The sequence below is a fragment of the Eleutherodactylus coqui genome, chromosome 12 (assembly GCF_035609145.1).
Source record: "Eleutherodactylus coqui strain aEleCoq1 chromosome 12, aEleCoq1.hap1, whole genome shotgun sequence".
NCBI classification, from domain to species: Eukaryota; Metazoa; Chordata; class Amphibia; order Anura; family Eleutherodactylidae; genus Eleutherodactylus; species Eleutherodactylus coqui.
Window position 1 is genome coordinate 49,777,593 of NC_089848.1, and position 23,271 is coordinate 49,800,863.

The 23,271-nt window shown below is 43.3% G+C and overlaps 1 protein-coding gene across 4 annotated transcripts in view; it reads left to right on the top strand.

The window, feature by feature from the left end:
• Positions 1-23,271, top strand: part of NEK10 (NIMA related kinase 10) — a 202,440-nt gene that overhangs the window by 34,868 nt on the left and 144,301 nt on the right. For all 4 annotated transcript variants that reach the window (XM_066584730.1, XM_066584731.1, XM_066584733.1 and 1 more), the window contains exons 4-12: positions 131-246; positions 3,296-3,394; positions 6,145-6,229; positions 11,398-11,439; positions 12,381-12,459; positions 13,403-13,470; positions 17,852-17,931; positions 18,807-18,893; positions 21,472-21,696. In XM_066584730.1, coding sequence (XP_066440827.1) covers positions 131-246; positions 3,296-3,394; positions 6,145-6,229; positions 11,398-11,439; positions 12,381-12,459; positions 13,403-13,470; positions 17,852-17,931; positions 18,807-18,893; positions 21,472-21,696 — 881 coding nt within the window. The remainder of the gene's footprint in view (positions 1-130; positions 247-3,295; positions 3,395-6,144; positions 6,230-11,397; positions 11,440-12,380; positions 12,460-13,402; positions 13,471-17,851; positions 17,932-18,806; positions 18,894-21,471; positions 21,697-23,271) is intronic.

The window sequence follows — 23,271 nt, forward strand, 5'->3', positions numbered from 1 at the left end:
CATCCGTCCTAGTATTACAGGAACAGATTTTTCATGTTGGCGCCACTCTTTTTAAATATTCTTCATATTGTGGCATTATTTTCTGTCATGTAGTAGATCAGATTGGTAATAAAATGTTTTCTATTTGAAGCTTCCTGCTTTAAAAACTACTAGCACACCAAAGACTCAGCAGAAGTTTGGGAAGAACCACACATCTAAAAATCAGTGGCAAGAATCCACTGAGTCTGTAGAACTTGAAAAATTTAGGTAGGTAAAATAATCCATATCTTCTGTACATCTAAAGTGTAAAACAAGACAATGCCTTCCAGATATATAACATTGAGAACTGCTATGTGAGCTTCCTGTTACTGTCCGGGTTTGTTCACATATTGCGGATTTGCTGCAGAATTTCCGCAACTGAGAAATACACAGCAAAATCTGCTCCGTTTGGTGCAGAATTACTGCAGATGTTAATTGGAAGAGTGAAATCTGCTGTGGTTCCACTCCAAAATCTATACCACATGGTGTGGATTTTTATGCAGATTTTTGTGCTTATCCACAAATGTGCGGAAAATGTACTGCAGATTTTGATGTGGATCAGCACTAAAACCCATCACGTGTGAATGCAACCTTAGGGCTTAGTCACACGGGCATTTTTTTGTGCGTTTTTTTTTTTTTTGTGCGCAAAACTGATGCGCACAAAAAAATCACATGACCGAAGCCAGCGTCACGGCTGAAAAAAACGTTAATCAGCCCTAAGGGCTCGGTCACACGGGCGCTGCTTGCTATCCTCTGGCAGAGGAGAACGATGTTTGCCCATGATTTTAATAGAGCCGGAAATACAGCCGGCTCCATTGAAAGCAATGGACTGCCGGCAAGCGCTGTATTAATTTTCGGGGAAGGGCTTCAAATATAAGCCCTTCCCTGAAAACCATCCAAAAAAGTGTAAAAAATAAAAAAATATATATACTCACCTTTTTGCAGCTGCCGGAGATCAGCCGCTGAGAGCTGCCTCTGATTGGTCACAGTGCTCAGCCAATCAGAGGCAGCACACACTCACCCATTCATGAATTCATGAATGGGTGAGTGAGAGCTGCCTCTGATTGACTGAGGGCTGTGACCAATCAGAGGCAGCCCATTCAGCAGGTGGGGATTTTAAATCCCCACCTGCTGAATACTACAGAAAGCAGTTCAGGAGAAGGGCCGGCTGGACGTGGCTGATCTCTGGCAGCTGCAAAAAGGTGAGTATATATATTTTTTTATTTTTTACACTTTTTTGGATGGTTTTCAGGGAAGGGCTTATTTTTGAAGCCCTTCCCAGAAAATTAATACAGCGCTTGCCGGCAGCTCATTGCTTCCAATGAAGCCTGCTGTATTGCCGGCTCCATTGAATTCAATGGGAGAACATCGTTCCTCTCTGCCACAGCTGTTACAGCTGTGGCAGTGAAGAACAATCTTTAGTATATGTTCTCAATGGGGTCGGCGCTGCTGCTGCCGGCCCCATTGAGCGCATATACAAGAACAACGATTTGCATATAACTGCGTTCTGCGAATCGTTGTGTCATATAATTCTCGGCACATCCGCATAAAAAACGGCCATGTGACCGCTCCCATTGCAAAGCATTGGGTATATATATTTGCAGATCGCAAGCATCTGCATCTGCAAATCAGGCAAAAAACCGCCTGTGTGACTAAGCCCTTAAAGCGGAACTGGGTTGTGCCGATATTGAAAGTTATCCCCTAACTCTGAGATAGGGAATAACTGCCTGCCAGTGGTCTGACTTCCTGGATGCCCATTGATTATGAGAACAGGAGTCCCAAAGGTCCCTGAATGAATGCAGCGGTGGTTGAGCTCATACACTTCCACTGTATGCATTTCAATGAGACTGAGTTCAAGTGCTCAGCGATCTTTGACAGTCAGTTGAAATAAATGCAACAGCGTTGTGAATGCACATCACCACTCCATTCACACTGGGAGATACAGGATCAGCAGTCAGACCCCCACCGATCAGATAGCCCTCTCCTATTCTGTGGATGGGGCATAATTTTCAATCTTACCAAAAATAGAAAAGAAGTGCAGAGCACTGCATGGGGTAATATAGTACAGGCAAAACACATCAATAGGCAAGTAATATGCTCATTTACGGTGTTGTGACACGACACCGATATCAGCATATAGGATAGTCCTCCAAAGAAAGCTGCAGATGCATTGGATGGGTCGTTGGGAAAATGTTGAGACCGGAAGATCATCTTTAAGAATTGTTTACTTCTTGTTCCGTGCTTCACATTCTATGTAAAACACTGAGCGGGGAGTGTTTACACGTAACGATAAGGGAACGAGCCAACCATGATTTGTATGCAGGCTGAAACTGAACAACTGACGACGTGCACAATTCTTGTTAGTCATTCAGTCGTTGGCTCGCATTTAGAGGTAACGATAATCACTCACTGTAGTTCTTTTGAGCGAATTTTGACCTACAATCGTCAGATGTAAACGGGCCGTAAGAGCCCTTTTATAACTAACTTACTTTGTATAAAGAATTACCGTATATACTTGAGTATAAGCCAAGTTGTTCAGCACATTTTTTTGTGCTGAAAAAGCCCCCCTTGACTTAAACTCGAATGAGGTATTAAAAAAAAAAAGCAATACTCACCTCCCAGCCGGCATCTGTGTCCCTGGCGCGATGGTCTTCCCGGCAGTGCGGAAAGCTGCTTGAGAATTTTCCCTGCTGTCATCTCCCTGCTTGACTTCGAATTCCCCCGCCATCAGCGCTATGTAAGTATGTGCTGTGATTGGATTGAGCACCAGCCAATCACAGCCGTCGCTCGATCATTCACAGCCATTCAGTGAATGGTATCACTGAATGGCTGTGATTGGTTTATCGAGCGCTGGCTGTGATTAGCTGGCGCTTGATCCAATCACAGCGCTTAGTTACACAGCGCTGATGGCGGGAGAATTAAAAGACGAGCAGGGAGATGACGGCAGGGAGAATTCTCTAGCAGCTTGCTGCACTGTCGGGGAGACCATCGCGCCAGGGACACAGATGCCGGCTGGGAGGTGAGTATAGCGGTTTTTTTTTTAAACTTAGTATATATTCAAGTATAGCTAGGCTTATACCAAGTCAATAAGTTTTACCAGGTTTTTGTGGTAAAATTTATTGACTCGGCTTATACTCGGGTATATACGGTATATATTTTTAATTTTTTGTCTTTTCTGAACAGAACCGGACAAACATTTCATGTCATTTATGTTGTATGCAATGAATGTATTACTGTTCTTTTCTTCACTAAAGAAGATGATGTTTTTACCTTCTAGCTTCAGTTATAAAAATGAAAGAAATTTTAGCCAGCACTCGCAACATAATTTATTCCTTGACATATTCACGGCACTGGTAAAAAACCGGCTGGGATGCAGGTAAAATAAGAATGGTGTTGCATATTTTTATATGATTTGTCAATTTAGCTAATTGGTATACTTATAATTCACTGATTATTATTCTTGTTGTAAATAATGTTTTTAGCCCTAACTGAGCTTGTCCTATTTCAAATGGCTGTAGCTCTGGTTCTGAATTCGGTGTTATTTTAAAGCTTCTTGGCTTTTGGACACCAGAAGCATGTTGGTAGCTTTTACAGAGCCAGAGCTACAGCCGTTTGAAGTGCAGTCGAGAATACTGGATTTACTGCTGTCACTTTTCAGTGTGCAGAGCAGAGCAGGAGGAGGAGAGGGGAACGCCTCCAGCAGAGGGGATCTGTGATTCTCCGGTATCTCTCTCTGTCCCGGGGGACTGGCTGACATGAATCTATATTCATGCTATCACTTTCCATTAATCAGAGAGCATATTTGCTCTCTGATTGTCATATATGTTTTTTTCTTCCCCAGAAAAGAAGTGACAAAGTTAGGAGTTGCTCATGTAATCCCTCGTCTACACTGTTTAACCATGTATATGCCACAGTCATTGCTGATCATGGTATCTAAACCTTTTTTCATAAAAAAAAATAAGTTTATTTCCCCTTTCACAAGGCTTTAAATATTGAATAAAATTAAATGAACAAAAAACCCTGCACATAATGTGTATCACCACAACCATAGCAACCCTGCGATAAAATATTATACTTATATCCAGCATGGTACAAAAAACCCCCAAAATAGCTGTTGTCTGCTTATCTCGCCTCAGCAAAACAGGAATAAAAAAAAGTGAAAATAATAAAAATGTTCAGTCCTGGAATGTGGTGCCCACAAGGTCTTTATTAAAAAAAGAAAGAAAGGGTTTATATTGTGCAAAAGTAGTAAAACAGAATAAAACCTCTATAAATTTAGTGTTGTCATAATTGTAACCTGAAAAATAAAGCTAACATAATAAAATAACCCATACTGTAAATATGTTTTTGGCATGATGGAATTCCATACGCAAGATACACGCCTGTGAACGAACCCATTGAAATTGATGGGTTCTGTTTTCTGCTTATTGCATAAGCAAATCTCGTACACGCAACTACGGTCGGGTGAATCCGGGCTTATTTATGTTACTAAGGGGTTAAAAATGCGCTAAAGGCAATTATTACGGTTTTATGAGACAGAAATTCAAAATCTACAAAAGGGACATTTTTGAGAAGAGTTTTTCCAATTTTTATGTGACTGATGGGGAGTTAAGTATGAGTATTGAACTGAATCACTTTCATATAACCCTCTGTTCACATCAGGTTCAAAGCCTTTGAGGGAGGGATAAAGTCCCGTTTAGACTAGACGACTGCACGAGCGCTGATGTCACCGCTAAGGTTGTGAGCGCTCGTGCAGAGAGCAGCGCTGGGTTGCGGAATTCTCGCTCAGTTTTTTATGCTGACTGAAAGTCGGCGATAACGAGAAGTGAACGAATAGTAAACAATTTTTTTTATTTACACGGGTCGATTATCGCTCATTTTTGTTTGTTTGAACAAATTTTGAGTGATAGTCGTCCCGTGTAAATGGCCCTTAAGTCAGGAGGCTCTCCCAATGTATACCTCTGAGGGAAGGCTGTGATGAATACCACTGTGTAAGCCTACAGTGGGATACACCGCTTACAGACTTGGTGTATGTTATTTTACTCTATACATCTATATGGACTAATGTAGTATAATGAATCACGGTTGCATCCCACAACCAGCAGCACACGCTCTGCAGCACAATCAATCCAAAATAATAGGTCAGCACTAGAGATGAGCGAGCACGCTCGTTTAAGGCTGCTACTTGATCGAGTAGCAGTCTTATTGAGTAACTGTGTACTCGCCTGAGCATGCGGGGGAAAATGAGCGGGGGGAGAGCGAGAGAGATCTCTCTCTCCCTCCCCCGCTCACCCACCGGTGGCCCCCGCCGCCCCCCCCCCCCCATGCTGCTCAGGCAAGTACACAGTTACTCGATAAGACTGCTACTCGATTGAGTAGCAGCCTTAAACGAGTGTGCTCGCTCATCTCTAGTCAGCACGCAAAGCTTCCATAAAACAACTTTTCTATATTTTATTCATTACAGTTAAAAAGATGTTACAATATAACAGAGATGAGTCTCCAATGTGCAGCAGACAGGCGGAAGGAAGGCATACAACATATCAAGTTCATAGAATAATATATAAGTTCAAAAATGCATGTATGCAAAACCATATATCAAGTCATTTAATCGTATAGAAGGACAGATCAAGCATGCAAAAGATTGAACCTACATACATATGTAGCAGTACATCGGCAAATGCAGCCCTATGAATATTTAATATATACAATAGAAGCTTTTTCCAGCATATATCCCAAACTCCAAATGTGGCATGAATAGAGCCTAACACTGCATCACATATCTGATGCTGAAAATTAAAATGGGCATTTGCATGGAATTGTAAAAATCTCTTTGTTCCTGAAGTGCAGGAATTCCAGACATTCTTGTCAAGTCGTATTATCTTTGTTGGTCTCACTCCCAGCTCCGCCATTAATATCCATAGACATAAAATAGCCCACACTGATCTCCCACACACTGTATGTTTCACATAGCATCAGCTGGCAATGCAGCAGCCAAATACTACACAGAAGGCTATTAATGCATAATGATCTAATTAAATCTGAAGTTCAACAATTAGATCAGGACTTCTTATTCTGAAATATGTTGCTACAAACTTGTTATTGTTTCCTTCAATTCTCCCACCACAGAGAATGGATTGACAGAGCTCCATCTGTTCACCTATTGCGAGTATTGATCTGCTTGAGACTATTAATCCGGGACCCGTTTTATCAGGTACAATCGTCATAAAATGATAGTTAACGTCTATAAATATCTGTTCATGGAAACACATCAAGAACTTTGGCGCTCACGGCTGTTGAGATCATTTTAGACAGGCAGAGTAGTACCACAACATGTTTTGAGACCTATCAAAGAAGTTGTTACATATATGAGCAACCCCCCAGCCAATAGTTAAAGCTAAATCCTCGAGAGCAAGAGCTGCTATTTAATAATGATAATCTTTATTTGTATAGTACTAACTTATTCCGTAGCCCTTGGAAGGACTCTACATTGACCTCCCGCCCCCTCTCCTCCCATGATATCCAAATGCCCTAAAAAGGCATATAGAAGGGATTGTTCTAATGGGACTACCCCTTTAAAATATTACCATTTTTATCTAAATAAACTGTAATAATGGTATAATGAACATGTAGGCTACTTTTTACTATACATTGTTTCAATTCCTCATCATTTTTTCAAGATCTTTGTCAGAAAATAAAAAATTCTCTTCTGATTACATACTGCTACAACAGTTATAGATATAGGATAGGAACCAGCTCATAGTGAGCGCTGCTCAGGAGTGATGTATGCATTCCATACATGGATGTATCCAAGGGAAAAGACTTTATTAGTAAAAGTTACACGTTTCAACCCTGGAATGGGGTCTTCCTCAGGCATCATCTGATGATGTGCTGCTATCACAACTGTAAAGTTCTCAAGACATTACCTACAGTGGGAAAATATTTCCATGAGTAAATTCCAAGTCCAGGCCAACCTTATAGATTCCTGACTGGAGGAATAACCAAGACAATTGTCTCTTCTACCAGACCCACCTCTGTATTTGCTCTATGATCTTTTATGTCAAATTTTCTTAATGCCAGACATGTTCCATTCTCCACTGACTTTTTGCTCTTCATCTTTTTGTCTATTTAACCACATCACTACTCAAATACAAATGCTCATTAATATCCTGCCGTAATATCCACAATACAACCGGCATGCCCTCAATTGTGTAAACTGAAATAAGCTGTTTATCCCCAATTGTGTAAAGGTGCCAAAAGATTAAAGGATTATCATTAATGATCTGGGTGATTTGATGTTATTAAAGTGTCCCTCCTGGCATAATCTCCTCCCTTGATCTGACATTGGGCGAGGAGAGACATGACGGTATGCCGCACAGTACTGTTGCCAAGGCAACCATACGACACTTGGCTAGTATTGTGCAAGGGTTCTATTCTAGCTAGTGGCCTTGGGAACTCTACTGCATCTCTCCACACATGGTGCCAGAGCGGGCCAGAGAATATACCTAGAAGGGGTCTATGCGCTAACAACAATAGTTATGCTCCAGCCACTCCTTTGGGTTCCACTTTCTAAAAGTTTTGCAGTGGTCGCAATGTTGTTTGCAAGTCTTTGATTACTATGTGAACTGTAAAATTTTGGTGAGATCAACTTTAGCACAAGTCACAGTAAATTCACCGTGCAGCTCTAGCTTCATTGTCGCTGTCTGTCTGCAGCTTGGTAAATGTTACGATCATAGGGGGAATTTCCCTATTATTTGAGGACAATACGTGTCTTAGGGCTCTCTCTCACAAATGTTTTTTACTGCTGGTTTTGTGCGAGGTAACAAACTTTATATTACTTTTAATGGTCTCTTTCACACACACAGCGCGCAAAATAGAATGCGACATCCTGGAGGGTATTTCGCGTGAATATACATACCAAGATAGTGTATGCAGATTTGTCAGTATGAAATGCATTGTGCACTGAAGCATGCTCCCCTCACGGGAGATACAAGAGCGGTAAACACTTGTGTGTGAGAGCCCTTGTGGGTAACATCTCATGCTCCTAAAGGTGCTGTGTGTTTGTGGTGAAACGTTTTTGGGGGGATTTTTGAGTTAGGGCTTTTACCCACTAGCGATATTTTTTCCTGCGATGCGACAGCGATAATTATGAAACCAATGATTTTCAATTGTTTCATACTCATTTGCGATTTTTCACTCCAGCTTCGCATCGCAGAGAAGAAATCTGCGATATCGCTCAGTGTTTTCAATGGGGCCAGAGGTAGCAACGCTAGCCACATTGAAAACATAGGGAGTATATCGCGGACTTCTGCCACAGCTGTGGCAGGGGTCTCCTTCATTCCCGCGGGGACTACGGGGATGAAGGAATCCTCTGCCACAGCTGTCACAGCTGTGGCAGAAGTCCAGGATGCTATCCCATTGCTTTCAATGCGGTCAGCCCGCAGCATGATTTTCGGGGAAGAGCTTGAAATATAAGCCCTTCCCTGAAAATTATCCCCAGCTGGTGAAAAAAAAAAAAATTATATACTCACCTCTCTGCTGCTCAGGCGCACCCACCGGCTGGCTGCCCTGAAAAATCCCCGCCTCCTGAAAGGGCTGTGCTGATTGTCTGAGCGCTCAGCCAATCACAGGCAGCTCTTAGCCATTCATCAATAGATACATTCTCACCACCGCTGTAAAATCCTATAATGTGTGTTTGATACATTGAGTGGCTGTCAGGCCAGGTCAAAGTTCCTATGTTAAGTCTAGCGGCGCGGTTGTGACAACAGCCAAAATCGTGACTTTTTTTCCTGGAATTTTTGAGTGGCAGCGCTGCTTTTTCTTGCAAAAACATTGCAGCCACTTGCAATTTTCCAGCTCAGAAGTCAATAGGACTTTCTAATGTTAAAATCGCATCATATGAAAACCGCAAGCTTGTGCTTTGCAGTGCGATAAAAAGGAGGCTCCATAGGGAAACATGGGCGATTTAAAAAATGCAGAAAGATGGAGCATGCCGCGATTTTGTTTATCGCAACATCCATGAGTGAAAACATTACAAATGTGAAGGAAACCATTAAAAAAATTGATTTCATAACTCTGCATCTTTACTCACTCTCGCATCGCGCAAAAATCACACGATTTTGTTGCCAGTGTAAAGAAGCCCTGAGTCAAACATTGCGAAGTGACATTCATATCAAGTTTTGTCCAGTTTGATTGTTGCCATGTCCCCAAAACATGGAAAACCAAACTGTGGCCGGCCATCAGTTCAAGGGGTACGCTCAGATGGAAGTTGGTACACTGAAAATGTAGTTTTTCCCGAAGTCATTGCCAATCAAAATAATCAGTTCTTAAAACATTTACAACCATTCTTCCAAACATTTTATGTTCATGTAGCCAACACCGGGTCAATCTAGATATTCGACTGAAGCATCCATCTGACAGAGAGTAGAACGCATTGATTTCCAGGCGCTATGGGATGTGTGAAACACTGCATAACTGCACAGGAAAAAGAACATACCTGGAACTCGTTAAACTAATTAGCCATTTTAATTGAGGCATATTTTTTGCCACGCGGAAAAAGTACAGTAAAATCCGCTAATATATGCTCAAAAACACATCATTCATTCCAAAAATACGCTCTTGTGACGCCGGCCTAAAGGAGGAAGTCTTCTAAAGCAAAGCAGACAAATTTAATACCCGAGGAACAACTCTATTGAAATGTCAGATTATTCTCCATAAACCTGGGCAGCGGTAACATTGTTGAATCACACTTTTTGATAATAAATATTGTTTGCTTGTTAAAGGATTACTAATTTTCCAATAAACTTAAGGCCCATTTACACGAGCAGATGAGCGAAGTTTTAGCGATAATTGTCCAGTGTAAATGGGCCTTTAGTTTAGCAGTTTTTCTTTGTCCCCAGCACTTTGTGTCTTCAGGCATAATGACAATTAACAAATGATCAATGTCTGCTTTGGAAAAGCTGAATTTTACAAACGAAGGGCTCGGTTAGAGGAGTGTGTTATATGTGTGCAGAAAATGAGCGCTCCTAAAAGAACCAATGGGCTCTTATGGAAGCGTTTATATGCGAGGAATTAGCAGCGTAAAACGGCGCGCACCTAAAAAAGATAGAATACGCACAATGTTAGCTGCACGCCGGGCAGGAGTTTCCATTAACTCCTATGGGAATAGATTCTCTGCAGCTTACAGCAAGGCATTTAAAAGGTGCTGGCCAGAAGTCCTTTTAAATGTCCTGCTGTTAACTCCTGTTAGTCCCCGCAGGGATGAAGGGACTCTCCAAGGGTCCATGGGGACTAACAGGGTTGTATAACGGGACATTTAAAAGATGCTTCTGGACAGCACCTTTTGAATGTCCTGCTGTAAGCAGCAGGGTATTCCTCCTGGGCAATTCCCCATTGGTAGGGAACTCCCCCCATCTCTCTCCCCAAGGGAATTCCCTATAGCGGGGAGAGAGAAGTGGGCGGGGTTTAAGGACGAAAGTGTAGGAGGAGGGGGCGAACTAGAGGGATCCACCCCTTGCCATGCCCCCTTCATGGTTTGCTATGGGGATTTTTTGTGAGAATCCCAATAGAAAACCATGGAGGAGGTCTGGCTAGGGTCAGATCCCTTTAGGCCCACCTTCTCTATCAAGCCCCTGCACACTCTCTTTGCGCTATGAGGGTATCCCTCGGGATTTCCTCATAGCAGAGAGAGACAGCACTGCTATGGAGGGTTTCCCCAGAGCAGGGACAGTGAGCGGAGCTATGGGGGATTTTTCCCGAGCAGGGACAGTGAGCGGAGCTATGGGGGATTTCCCCATAGCCCCGCTCTGTCTCTCTGTGCTTTGGGGGGGAAAAAAAACATAGCCCCGCTCACTGTCTCTGCTCTGGGGAAATCTGAAAGCCCTGCGGAGCGTCTTCTCTCTCTCCCTGGAGCAGTTGTGCTTCTCCAAGCGCAGCTGCTCCAGTGAACAGGCAGAGTTTCATGTGCTGCACATATGAAACTCTGCCCATTCACGCATTTTCTACATATGCGAGCAGTGCATTTTTTTCATGCACATAGGCACACAAAAAAACATACTCATCTGACTGAGGGCGAATGATGAAGACAACAGTTAGGAAATCATTTATTGCTAAATGTAATTTACTGTATAGAAAAGAATTATCACCCAGTGGAAGTCCCTGAAGTCGTACAATATAAAGGAGAAATGGCATTGATTTTTTGGGGTGGGGGGGGTGGGGGGGTTATTAAAAATGAGAGGTAGAAGTTGGTTCACAGTTCACGTTGTCAGTAATTCCCATCTTGGAACTCCTATGAGTGCACACACTGCGGGTTCAGGCCCACTGTCGTTACACAGCTGTACCTGATAGGGCTCCATTAATTGTTATTGTATGTCACTTTTTTAGGGCGTACTTCATCAGATTAATGGAGTGGACATTCTTGCACAGGTACCCACAGTGTTCAGTTTACTTTTTACTCTTTGAATCCTTATATTTGTTACATTAATGTTTAACTATGAAACTGTCCTGTTAAAAGTATTTACATTTAAGTGAAACTTTTTTCAAGCCGGAAATGTTTAAATAATGATTTTTACACTACATCACTACCTTGAGACAATTTTCTGTTATACAAAACTGCCCTTTATGCTGCATCCCACTGCAGCCCCTGCAGACGGAGCTTTCCTGCCAGTCAATGCCCCTTCCTTGCTGACCAGTTGTTATATGGGACATAAAGAAGTTATAAAAAGAAATCCCAGTATGTCTTGGAATACTTAAAGGGGTTGTCCAGCCTTTAAAAATTGATGACCTATCCTTGGGATGGGCCATCAATATCTAATCAATGGGGGTTTGCTGCTTGAGATCCCGCTGAATGAAGGGGCTGCAGAGCTTCAATGATTGCATCTGAGCCCAATCCTGTTAGTGGCCAGCTGGCCATATTTATTATGGCAGCCGTTCTGGGTACTGCTGGCTTGTCCCATTGGAATGAATTGATGTAAAATTATACTCTTCTATAAAAAATAAAGCCATGACTTCTCTATCTTGAGTTTGTTGAGTATATTCAGGTGGATTTACACACACAAGTTTTGCCGCTGCTTGAAACTTGCACATGTGAACTTAGCCAAACCTAGTGTATTTTGTGGTTTTAAACTGCAAAACAAATTGCTGAATTGAAACGTTTTTTGTATAATGAAAAGGCAAAAAACAACATAAAAAGGATTTTGTTGTTTAAAACAATATACAAAATGATCTCACTTTCCTAAGTTTACACGCGCCAGTGTGTGCAGTAACTATCATTCTATGTTTGTGCATGTACATACAGTACTGTGTCAATTTTAATGCTGGGGTGCCATCTGCTGGACATTTATTGAATTACTCCTTTTTATATTTAGTACATGCAGACAACGTGCAATACATACCTTTCATCTGGTGAGGATGAATTTAATATTGACAAGCTGGTCAATATGACTTGTAAGTATTAATACTGGGCAATATAACGTTTGTAAAGTTGAGGAATATGTTAATGTGGCTGCAGGACATTAGGGGGACAGTTTGATTGTGGGTGCACGAACCATAGACGCACTCTCTGTTGCTCCCGGAGAGCGGGGGACCCTTTTAAGTTGACCTTTATTCTCCTGCTCAATGGAATGTATGAATTTACACTCCTCAAAATCACAGTGATGTAAAGAAGGGATGGAGAGCGCTCCTGGGTCACAGCCACATTGGGGAGGTCCCAAAACGTCCGCTGCAGAATAATGGCGTTGGTGGATATGAAGAATAGTAGGTAATGGCAGGCTGTTTGTGTACATTTATAAGCAATTTGTGATGATGAGACAGGCAAAAAGAGAGAGATTCAGATGTCCATACAAGGCGACTTGAAGACACTTTCAGCTTTTGTGGTCATAGTTGCAGTAGACTGTGCTCTTACTGAGCTTACATTGTAACCCTGGCCTACAGGGTTAAACCATTGTCTACAGACAATTCCTACTATACATTTGCTGTACTGGATAAAGGATAAAAACGTCTAGGGTCCGACTGCTGGACCACCAACGATCCCAAGACCTTTGCGTCCCATATCCTCCATGAGAATGAAGTGGTGGTGCGTATGTGTGATCACCGCTCCATTCACAGTTATGGAATAGAAGACATTTGCTGAGCGCATCAATCTCTCTCCTTTCCACAGAAGTGAATGGAGCGGTGGGCACGCATGTGGACCACCTGTCCATTTTCATGAAGAATCCGGGGCATACCAATCTTGGAATTGCTGGGAGTCCCAGAGGTCGTATCCCCAACAATCACATGATTATCAGCTATGCAGTGGATGAGGGAGGGATGCATGTCATTAGTGAGAAAAACCTTGGAACTCCGAATCGTTTTCATTGTAATTAAAACACAGAATTTTTTTGTCTTACAGATATTTTTCAAAAACTTGCTGCTGCTAAAGATCAAAGAGAATGGGTGATAGAAAGCTCGGCGCAGAAAGTAAGAGGGAATCCGCCAAAAATGGATTAACTATTGGTGCACAGCAGTGTGTACATAAGTCTACAGCCGGCTTACATGGGCCATTTCTGGGCACACGTGAAAAGAGCCCATAATTTAAAATGGCGCTATTTACACGGGCAATTTGTCTCTCGCAGCGATACTATGGAATACAAAAATCCATCATGTCCTGCTTGTGTCTGATTCTGATTCAGGAATCGCCCATTATTTCCAATGGGAGACGATAAAAAAAAAATCGCAATCCTACTTTTTAAAAAAAAAATAAAAATAACAGCAATGTTGCCTTCTACTGAAATCTATATATATAAAATATTTTCAGATAAATGAATTTTAACCCCATAGTGACCAACCAATTTTGTATCTCAAGGACCCAGTGATTTTCATCATCACATTGCAGGAGCCATTACCCCATGACATAGCTGTATGAGGACCTGTATTTTGTAATGCTGCCACTCTTTGGTACATACAATGTGGTACATTTCTTTTTTTTTTTTGTGATGGGAAAACCCCACAACAATTCAGCAATTTTTTTTATGGCGTTCAATAAAAAATAGCATGATGCCTTTCTTATCTGCATCAGCACGATTACTGTGATACCAAGTTTGCATACAGGTTTTTATTTTTTTACTATTTTAGCACAATAAAAACGCATTTTTGAAGAGAAAACCCGTAACCTTTTTTATTTTTCTGGCTGCAGAAGTTTGGGAGGGTTTGTTTTTTTTGTGGAAAGAGCTGTAGTTTTTATTGGTACTATTTTCTGGTAGATATGATTTTTGGATTGTCTTTTATTGTGTTTTTTTAGGCTGTGAATTAAGGAAAAATTGCAATTCTGGCATTGCTTCTTATTTTTATGGTTTTTACCATGCGAGATAAATAACAATAATATTTTCATTGCTTGGGTCATTGCAAACACAACAATTATGGCCCCCTGCACATGGGTGGAAATTCCACGGCGGGATTTGCCGCAGAATTTCCACCCATGCCCGCCTGTATAGGATTGCATTACAAAACACAATCCTATGCAGACGGACGCAATTCGAAGCGTGATAATACACACGGAAAACAAATTGCGGCATGTTCTATTTCTGTGTGGGCCCGCACAGAAATGTCACTCCCGACGCGCCGGCTCCGCTCTGCGCATGTGCCGCCTGGGCGTCACAGAGCCGGAGCCACAGGAGCAGGTGAGAGCCGCACTGGTCCCTGCAGGGGCGCGGGTCGGGTCCCGCTGCGAGAATTCTTACAGGGGATCCGACCCGGCTGTCTGCAGGCGGTCTATGTGTTTGTTTTTTTACATTTCATGGGTGTTTTATCCATTCAGAATGGGGGTTTGTGTAGGAAAAATGTGTGTTTATTTTTTTTAAACTGGATTTTTCCAAAATTGAACTTTTGTTGAAGTTTTTCTTACATTATGGTTTAGTCCCTTAAGAGAATTTGAAGATGCAATCGTTTGATTACTAGTAGAGATGAGCGAATATACTCGCTAAAGGCAATTGCTCTGAAGGTTCGGGTGCCAGCGGCGGGCAGGGAGCTGCGGGGGAGAGCCCCCGGCTCCCTCGTGCTGACTGCTGCTACTCACCGCTCCCCCGTGCCAGCACCCGAACCTTTCGTCCCGAGCGGGCAGGTACTCGCTAAAGGCAATGCTTGCTCGAGCAATTGCCTTTAGCGAGTATACTCGCTCGTCTCTAATTACTAGGATAGTACACGGCATTACTCATGTAGTGCATTCTGCTATGCCTAGGACATCAGCTTATTAGACTGTGCTAGAGGAGGTGTTTAATAGGCTCAGTTACATGGTAGACACGGAGCCTTTGTCAGGTGTCCGGCTACCATGGGAACTCATTGATACCTTGCGATCACATAAGGGGGTACCAATTGGTGACAGAAGGTGCCCATTCACCCTGTCATACCCTACGTACGGAAGTTGCTATTAATTGTCACATGTAAGGGGTTAAACTTCAAGGATCTGAGGTTTCTCTGCTCCTGGCGGTTAGAGCAGGATCCTGGCTGTCAGTAGTCAGTCAAGCCACCACCTTAAAAAGATGTATGTGCAGGTTTGAAGCCTATTAGTGAGGTCAGTAAAGTGGCAGTTAAAAATACACACAAAACAATGTTTGTTTTAAACAAGTGCTTTTATTAAACACGTTTCATATTTAACAGATAGAAACAGCCCTCACGGAGGGGGGAGAAAAAAAGGGGGTAAAAGTGGAAAAAAGAGGGAAAGAGGAGAAGGAAGGTGTAAAGAGAGTCCATCTTGGTGGGGGCCAGATAGTAGTTCCAGGTGGTTGAGAATCAGTGCATGAATGTAAGGCAGTTTTACATGATGGGTAGTTCAGGTTTCTTCCCTTCCCTCATAAAGTCCTTATCGTCCACCCTATTGTTCAATAAAAGCTATCAAACCCAAGATGATAATGTGTGTTCATTTACACTGTGCCAAAAGAATGGAGGTGGATGGGAGGATACACAGACCCTCCTAGCCTCCAGGACAATAGACCACATAGCCCAATCATGGAAGATCATAAATTAGAATCACCAAGCAGTATACCAGTATAATTTTACATTGGCCTTATAGCGCTGTGCTGCCCACCGGAGCACACCCAAGATATTGTGTGCTCGCCCAATAGAATGTGCTTAATATGAAGTGGGAGAATGCTGATGAATGGCAAGCATGTTTCAAAAACTTCTGAATGCGCAGTTTACCCAGTCCATTCTAAATTAGGAAAAAGTTTTTCCAAACGTGTCCGCAATGTGGGAACATTTGATGCCAATGACCTCTGCAAGATTATCTTGCATGCTGAAATGAATATGTGGGATACAAATTTCTTTTTGCCGTGGGGGGTATGGGTGCGCCCATGGTTGTTATGACCCAGGCTGGAGTTAATGCTGTATTGTAGCCGCTGTGTGTTTTGACAATTGTATGAATTTATTTCCAGAATGACTGAATTTGAGGACATGCCCATAGAGAATGGCGGATTATAAAAGGATGGCTGTCATGAGCCCTGGGCTTCAGGCGGTCCACTGCCAACTAAACAAACCCTATTGTAATTTGTCTATGGGCTGCCTCCCAACATCCTACAGAGCAGCCCTCACAATTGGATTCAAGCCCCAAGCTTCCCCTTCTGCACGTGCCCTCCCCATAGGCCCCTCCTCTTTGACAGCATGGATACAACCCCTGACTGCGCTGCTGACAAAGAGGCAGTGTGACCTGCTCTACCTCCCCCCTGTGATCCTACCATGTGGATGACAGGGAGGCCGCGTGACCCCACCCCCCATGCCCCTCCTCCCCATGATCCTACCATGCCGCCAACAGGGAGAAAAACGCCACCTGAGCTGCCTGTTTCCTCTTCTGAATGCTGCTTATTCCTCCCTGGTATATAATGTGTGTCTGTATGTGAGTGTGTGAAAGTATGCCTGGGGTGTACCTCTATGGAATGTGTGTGTATGTATGCAAAAGCAAGCCTCTACGTATGCATGTATGTATAAGCGTGTGCCTATGTGTGTCTAAGGCTGTGTTCACACTACATGTCAGTGTGTGCCCAGCTTTTGCGTATCGGGGTTTTACCTGAATCAATGAAAACAGCATCCAGACAGAACCCTGGATGAAACTGTACGCTGTAATGTAATTAGTCAGAAGGAGACCACGTTGGTCTCCATCTTAGCAGGATTCTGTATGTTTTTATTTGTTTGTTGGACAGTATAGAGTAGTCAACTATGGCCATGAAGGAGTGCAATCCTGCTAAAACGGTCTCCATTTGACTAATGACAGCATGTGCTTTTGTACAGGGTTCTGTTTGCACACAGTGTTTAATGATCCAGACAGAACCCCAGGATGGAACAGCTGAGTGCGCACTGAAATACAACCTGCCCGGAGCCCAAGATGTGCTGCTGTGCGTCACTCTGTCCACTTCACACCCCTGTCTCTGTCCAGGGGTCCCGTCAGGGGGGCCTTTTTAAAATCCCGAAGACCACACCCCTGGATGGGACCTGAACAGAGCCTATCTCAACTGAAATGGAGACCAATAGATCTGTTTCAGAAGGCTTCTTTGTGCCAGTGTATTTCAAGGTGAGGGGGAGGGGGGCGCTGTAGATGCTGAAATGATTTCTAGTCAAAAAAACGCCGTTTTTGATGCAGAAATGCTGCAGATTTTGTCACATATTTTCCACGGAGGAAAATATGTAGCACTTCCACTATGTGCAAACGTACTCTTAAAATTCTATGTAGAGGCTAATAGAGATGGAGCCCATGTTCTCGGCAGCTAATTACATGCCCATAGATCACATGGTGGAGGGCGCTATGTTTCTCCTCAAATGTTAACCCTGTTGCTTCCATGTATAGTCATTTAGTTTTTTCTTTTTGTTCTCTCAGACCCTTGTGAGACTCTTAGCCGCGCGGGACAGTAATGTGTTATTGGGCGCCCTCCTCGCTCTTACTAGTTTGGCTGAAAGGTGAGTTACTGGTAAAGGTGAAGTCTGAGTTCTCGAGACTCTCTAATGTTTTATACACTGTCCAGAACTGCTATTTAACACTTTTTGGCCTCATGTCCACAAGCGGGTCGGGTTCCATGGGCGGGAGCCCACCCTGCCCGCGGCATGAGGACATTACTTACCAGTCCGGATGCGATGCGTTCGTTGTCTCCTCCGTGCATGTGGGCGGGCGCACCAGCCAGCACGCCCGCCCCCCACCCGCACATGCAAAATGGATATTTTTTTTAATTTCCTGCTTTCCTGTGGGACCCGCAGCACACCCGCAGTGACAGTTCCAGGTGTGCAGCAGATTGGACAGCTTCCATTGACTTGAATGGAAGCGTCCCTGCGGGATCTGAAAGGTCCGGAAAACAAACTCACATGCTTTAATTAAGCTGCTGGCACCCATGATTGTCAATGGGCGGCTTGAACTCCAGATCATCTGCGTGGGTGCCCCATGTGGATCCCGGAATTCAAACCCGCCCATGGACATGAGCCCTTTCCCAATTGTTATCTATTAATCTGCCCCTTCTATGTGCGAATGACAGATTCCCAATGGACAATCTTTTTAAAGTTTATTCTGTCCTAGGTTTTTAGCTGGCGTTTGGCCATAATCCGTGAGCTTTATAGTCTATATAGTCTATATAGTCCGGCTGCATAAATTCTGGAGTTATCAGCCAACAGTACAGCTGAGCATTCATTAATTAGTCAGTTAGTTAAAATCTTGTGTTTGTGACCAGCCATGGATCAGAACGTATATATAATCATGTAAGGTCCCTGAAAAACTGTGAAAACATTATAGTGTTAACTGCACCTACATACCAAGCAAATGTTTTTTATTTTTTTTCCATTTGCAGCCCCGAATGCAGAACTGCAATTACTGAACTCAGTATCACTGAAAGTCTGATGATGATGCTGCAAGAATATGATCTGCTCTCTAAAAGGTAAGTGTGATGGCTGTGTGCGCGGAAAGTATTCCTGAAGACCTTCAATTTTTTAATTTAGCTAAATACAAGAACCCCTTGTATTAGCCAGGGTGGAAGTCTGCTAGAAGGGATAGCTTCTACTATGTAGGCCTCTGATCAGTACTATATTTAAAGGGAATGTGTCATCAGGAAATGACCTCTTGTGTAAATCAAGTTTTTACGTTGAATATATGTGTTAAGAGTTTTTGGTGATTTCTTTTTATTAATTTTCAGTGTCACAGTCTGTATTTGAAAAATTTCGAAATCCTGCGTTTTTCACATTATCACTAAGACTAATAATAGTCTGACACTTCCTGGGCTCTAGAGAAAACTTCTCAGCAGGCATCTTATTAACACAGGCAGGCTTACAATGAAAGGTAACAACACTTCTATATAGATCACTCAAAATCCACCACTCACAACAGGTGATGATCACAGCTTACATCTTCCCTCTCCCTGCACATTGACCTCTGTATTTGTCATAGAGCATGTCTAAAATATTCTCCCATAGAAGTCAATTGGTCAGCTCTAGGGATGAGCGAGTATACTCGCTAAAGCACTACTCGCTCGAGTAATGTGCTTTAGCCGAGTATCTCCCTGCTCGTCCCTGAAGATTCGGGGGCCGGCGCGGGGCGGGGAGCTGCGGGGGAGAGCGGGGAGGAACGGAGGGAAGATCTCTCTCTTCTTCTCCCCCCCCCCCCCCCCCGCTCCCCGCTGCGACTCACCTGTCAGCTGCGGCGGCTCCCGAGTCTTCAGGGACGAGCAGAGAGATACTCGTCTAAGACACATTACTCGAGCGAGTAGTGCCTTAGCGAGTATACTCGCTCATCCCTAGTCAGCTCCTGTTGATTGTTTGAATGGCTCTTGAGTTCTGCTGTAAACTCTGTGCATAAATACAGCACCAAAACCAAGCTTACAACATAACTACAGAACCAAGCTCACAATGTAAATACTGCACAAACCAATCACAGTATAAAAATACAATACCAGAACAAAGCTGATAACATAAATACAGTAGCAGAACTAAGCAATTGTGTTGTAGGGGCAGCCACAACATCATAGGGGAGGACACAGAGCCAGGAGGAGAATGATTCATGTAGCTCCACAAGGCGCTTCTGCATGGAGAAAGAAGATCATCTGGACAGGCAGACTTAAGGGGGCAATCGCCCCAACCTACATTTGCCTGGTGCCCCCCACCCACATTTTAGCGTTTTGCACGATCCCACAGGGCGCACGTAGCTAAGGCCAGGCAGGGTAAATCGTAAAGTCTGTCTGTTGAATCCACTGTAGTTGCTTTGCATACCACTTATTCAGCTGTAGGTCATTAATATTCACTATATGTGGCTCTTCCTGTATTGTCAATATTTTCCAAGAGCCGTCTTGTACTTCAAGAAGATTTTCATATGTTTTTACAATATTCTTTGCAATATCAAACCAGAAATGAAAAGATTAGGATTATACTTAAATTAATATGTGGAATTGTCCATCTTTTCAAAGTCATGGTTTTGTACTTCCCCTCCTTTCAAGAGTGTTCCAAACAAGACTTTACAAGCAGATGCTAAATGTGATTGTTCCCAGTAAGAGAAACCACATAATCTTGTAGATATGATACCTTTTAATGGCTAAACAAAAATACATGATGTTAGTGCGAGCTTTCCAACCAACGCAGGGTTCTTCTTCAGGCTAAAATGGAACAGATCTGAAGATGCATGCATAATTATACACACATACTTATGACAGGGCACAGACATGGATGTGAATGATTAAAAGAATACTGCAACAGAAATACAAACATCTATAAATAGTCACTGATACGAGAGTGAAGGTTTTATGGTCCCTGAATTAGTGCTGGGGGGTGTCACCAGGCCAGTGGTGTTATGTGTACTATAGATTTCTTATACTTCCCATTCACGCATGAATCCTCTTGAAGAATTTAACCCTCTATTGAAAGTGTCAAAAGTTGTTATAAATTTATATTCCAAAATTCTTCTATGGCTTTGTGACTTGAAATTGCCTTTCCGTATCATAACTTTCATATCTTCTATGTTGTGTCCATGACTAGAAAACTGCTCGGCCACGGGGAATTCTGTCTTTCTCTGTTTAATTGAGTGGTGGTGAGACCTCATCCTCACTTCCAGTTTTTGTTCTTTTTCTCCAACTTAAAGGCCCCCAACAGGACATTTACTGCACAGGATCAGGTACACAACATCGGACGTGGAACATGTGAATGTCCCCGGGATCTTAAGGTCCTGCTGTGTGTTGGGGTTATGCATCCTGTCTGCAGTCAGTACATGTGAGCAGGTCTTACAGCCCCTTACATTACAGGGATAAGTTCCTTTTTGTGTGCCGGAGGGCAATGCAGTCACGCGTGACACATTTTTTCACCCCTTGTCACGGTATTACATTTTATTTCCCATTAATCTTTCTTGAACCAGCAGCAACATTTGTCAAGTAATGCAAAATCTTCGTACATAGTGTAACATTGTTCTTTACTTCTAAGACTATGGAAAAAGTAATTGAAATCATGACATGATGAATATGTTTGTTTAATCTGCAGGCTTTCAGCAGAGCTCCTGCGTCTCCTCTGTTCAGAGTCTGACGTAAAGGAACAAGTGAAGATTTACGATGGTGTTCCCACTTTGCTCAGTTTGCTGCATTCTGACCACCTAAAGCTACTATGGAGCGTTGTCTGGATATTGGTTCAGATATGCGAGGACCCAGAAATCAGTGTGGAGATTCGGACATGGGGTGGAATAAAACAGCTGCTCCGTATTTTGAAAGGGTACGACTATTTTGTTTCACAAACCGCACATCGTCATAAAATGTGGCGGAGTAGACATCACAGGACACACTTCTGTCTTGTAGTAAATTCGAATTGCTCCATCAATTCCCACAATTTTTATTGTTAGCTAAACCTGTAACGTACTCTAGACAGTACAGGGAAAAGAAGCAAAGGAAATACTTAGATGAACACGTGTGAAAATGTATGAATAGGCCGAATCAGCAGGTTTACACTGAACATGCTTCTACCCTAACATAACCTATGTGATGTTATATGTAGAGATGAGCGGGCACGCTCGGTTAAGGCAATTACTCGAGCGAGCATCGCTCTTTTTGAGTAACTGCATACTCGTCCGAGAAAATTCGGAGGGGAGCAGGGTGGAGAGTGGGAGAGATCTCTCTCTTTCTCTGACCCCTGCTGCTCCCCCGAATTTTCTCGGACAAGTATGCAGTTACTCGAAATGTGCGATGCTCGCTCGAGTAATTGCCTTAACCGAGCGTGCCCGCTCATCTCTAGTTATATGCTCTTGTATAAAAAATCTAATGTGTTCTAGAGGTGATACCTCAATTGGCTAACCAGAAAAAAGTATGTTTGTAAGCTTTTGAGGCAATGCAGGCCTCTTCATCTGGCTATATAGGTGACTTTGCCTGATGAATAGGCCTAAGAAGCCCCAAAAGACTAACAGATATCATTTTTTCTGGTTAGCCAATAAAGATATCGCCTCTATAATACTTTTGTCATTTTATACAAGAGTATTTACATCACATAGCTTTATCTTCCTAAGGCCTCATGTCCATCGACAGACTTGATTTGCAGAATCCGCACAGGTCACCCGCACGGAAGATCCGCAATTCAAAGTGCCCATTGGGAGGCATTTGTATCCACAACTGAATTGAAGCATCCAGATTTGATTTGCGGACCGTTTGGTGCAGAAAACAAATCACGGCATGCTCCATTTCAGTGCGGATTCTGTACAGACGAGCTTAACCCTTTCCAGTCCAATGTCGGGCCTGCCCCGACATCATAATTTCCCTCCACAGCTCTGATGTCGGGGCAGGTCTGACACTGCAGTGCAGGAGTGGATCTGCACCCGATCGTCAGACACATCGGGTGCAGATGCACTCCTGCACTGATCCTCATCGAGGACCCCCGAGGAGAAGGCAGAAAGGGTTTTTAACCCTTTCTGCCTTCTCCTTTACACATTACATAGCGCTCAATTAGCGCTATGCAATGCATAGATTCCGGCCGGCGATCATGTGACCGCCGGTGTTACCTGACCCCCGGCAGTCACATGAACGCTGAGCCAGGAGCCTGCGCTGTTGGAGGACCTGCTTACCTGACCGGCGTCTTGCGCATTCTTCTTCTGTCTCCCGGCCTGGCGATCATGTGACCGCCAGGTGCCACCTGACCCCAGCGGTCACATGATCGCCAAGCCGGGAGGCAGAAGGAGAATGCAGAAGACGCCGGACAGGTAAGCAGGTCCCTCCCTGCACCCTCCTGAACTCTGTCAGTTCAGGAGGGTGCAGAGAAAATTTATTTTTTCTCATCCATTCTCCCCAGCTACAATTTATTTGG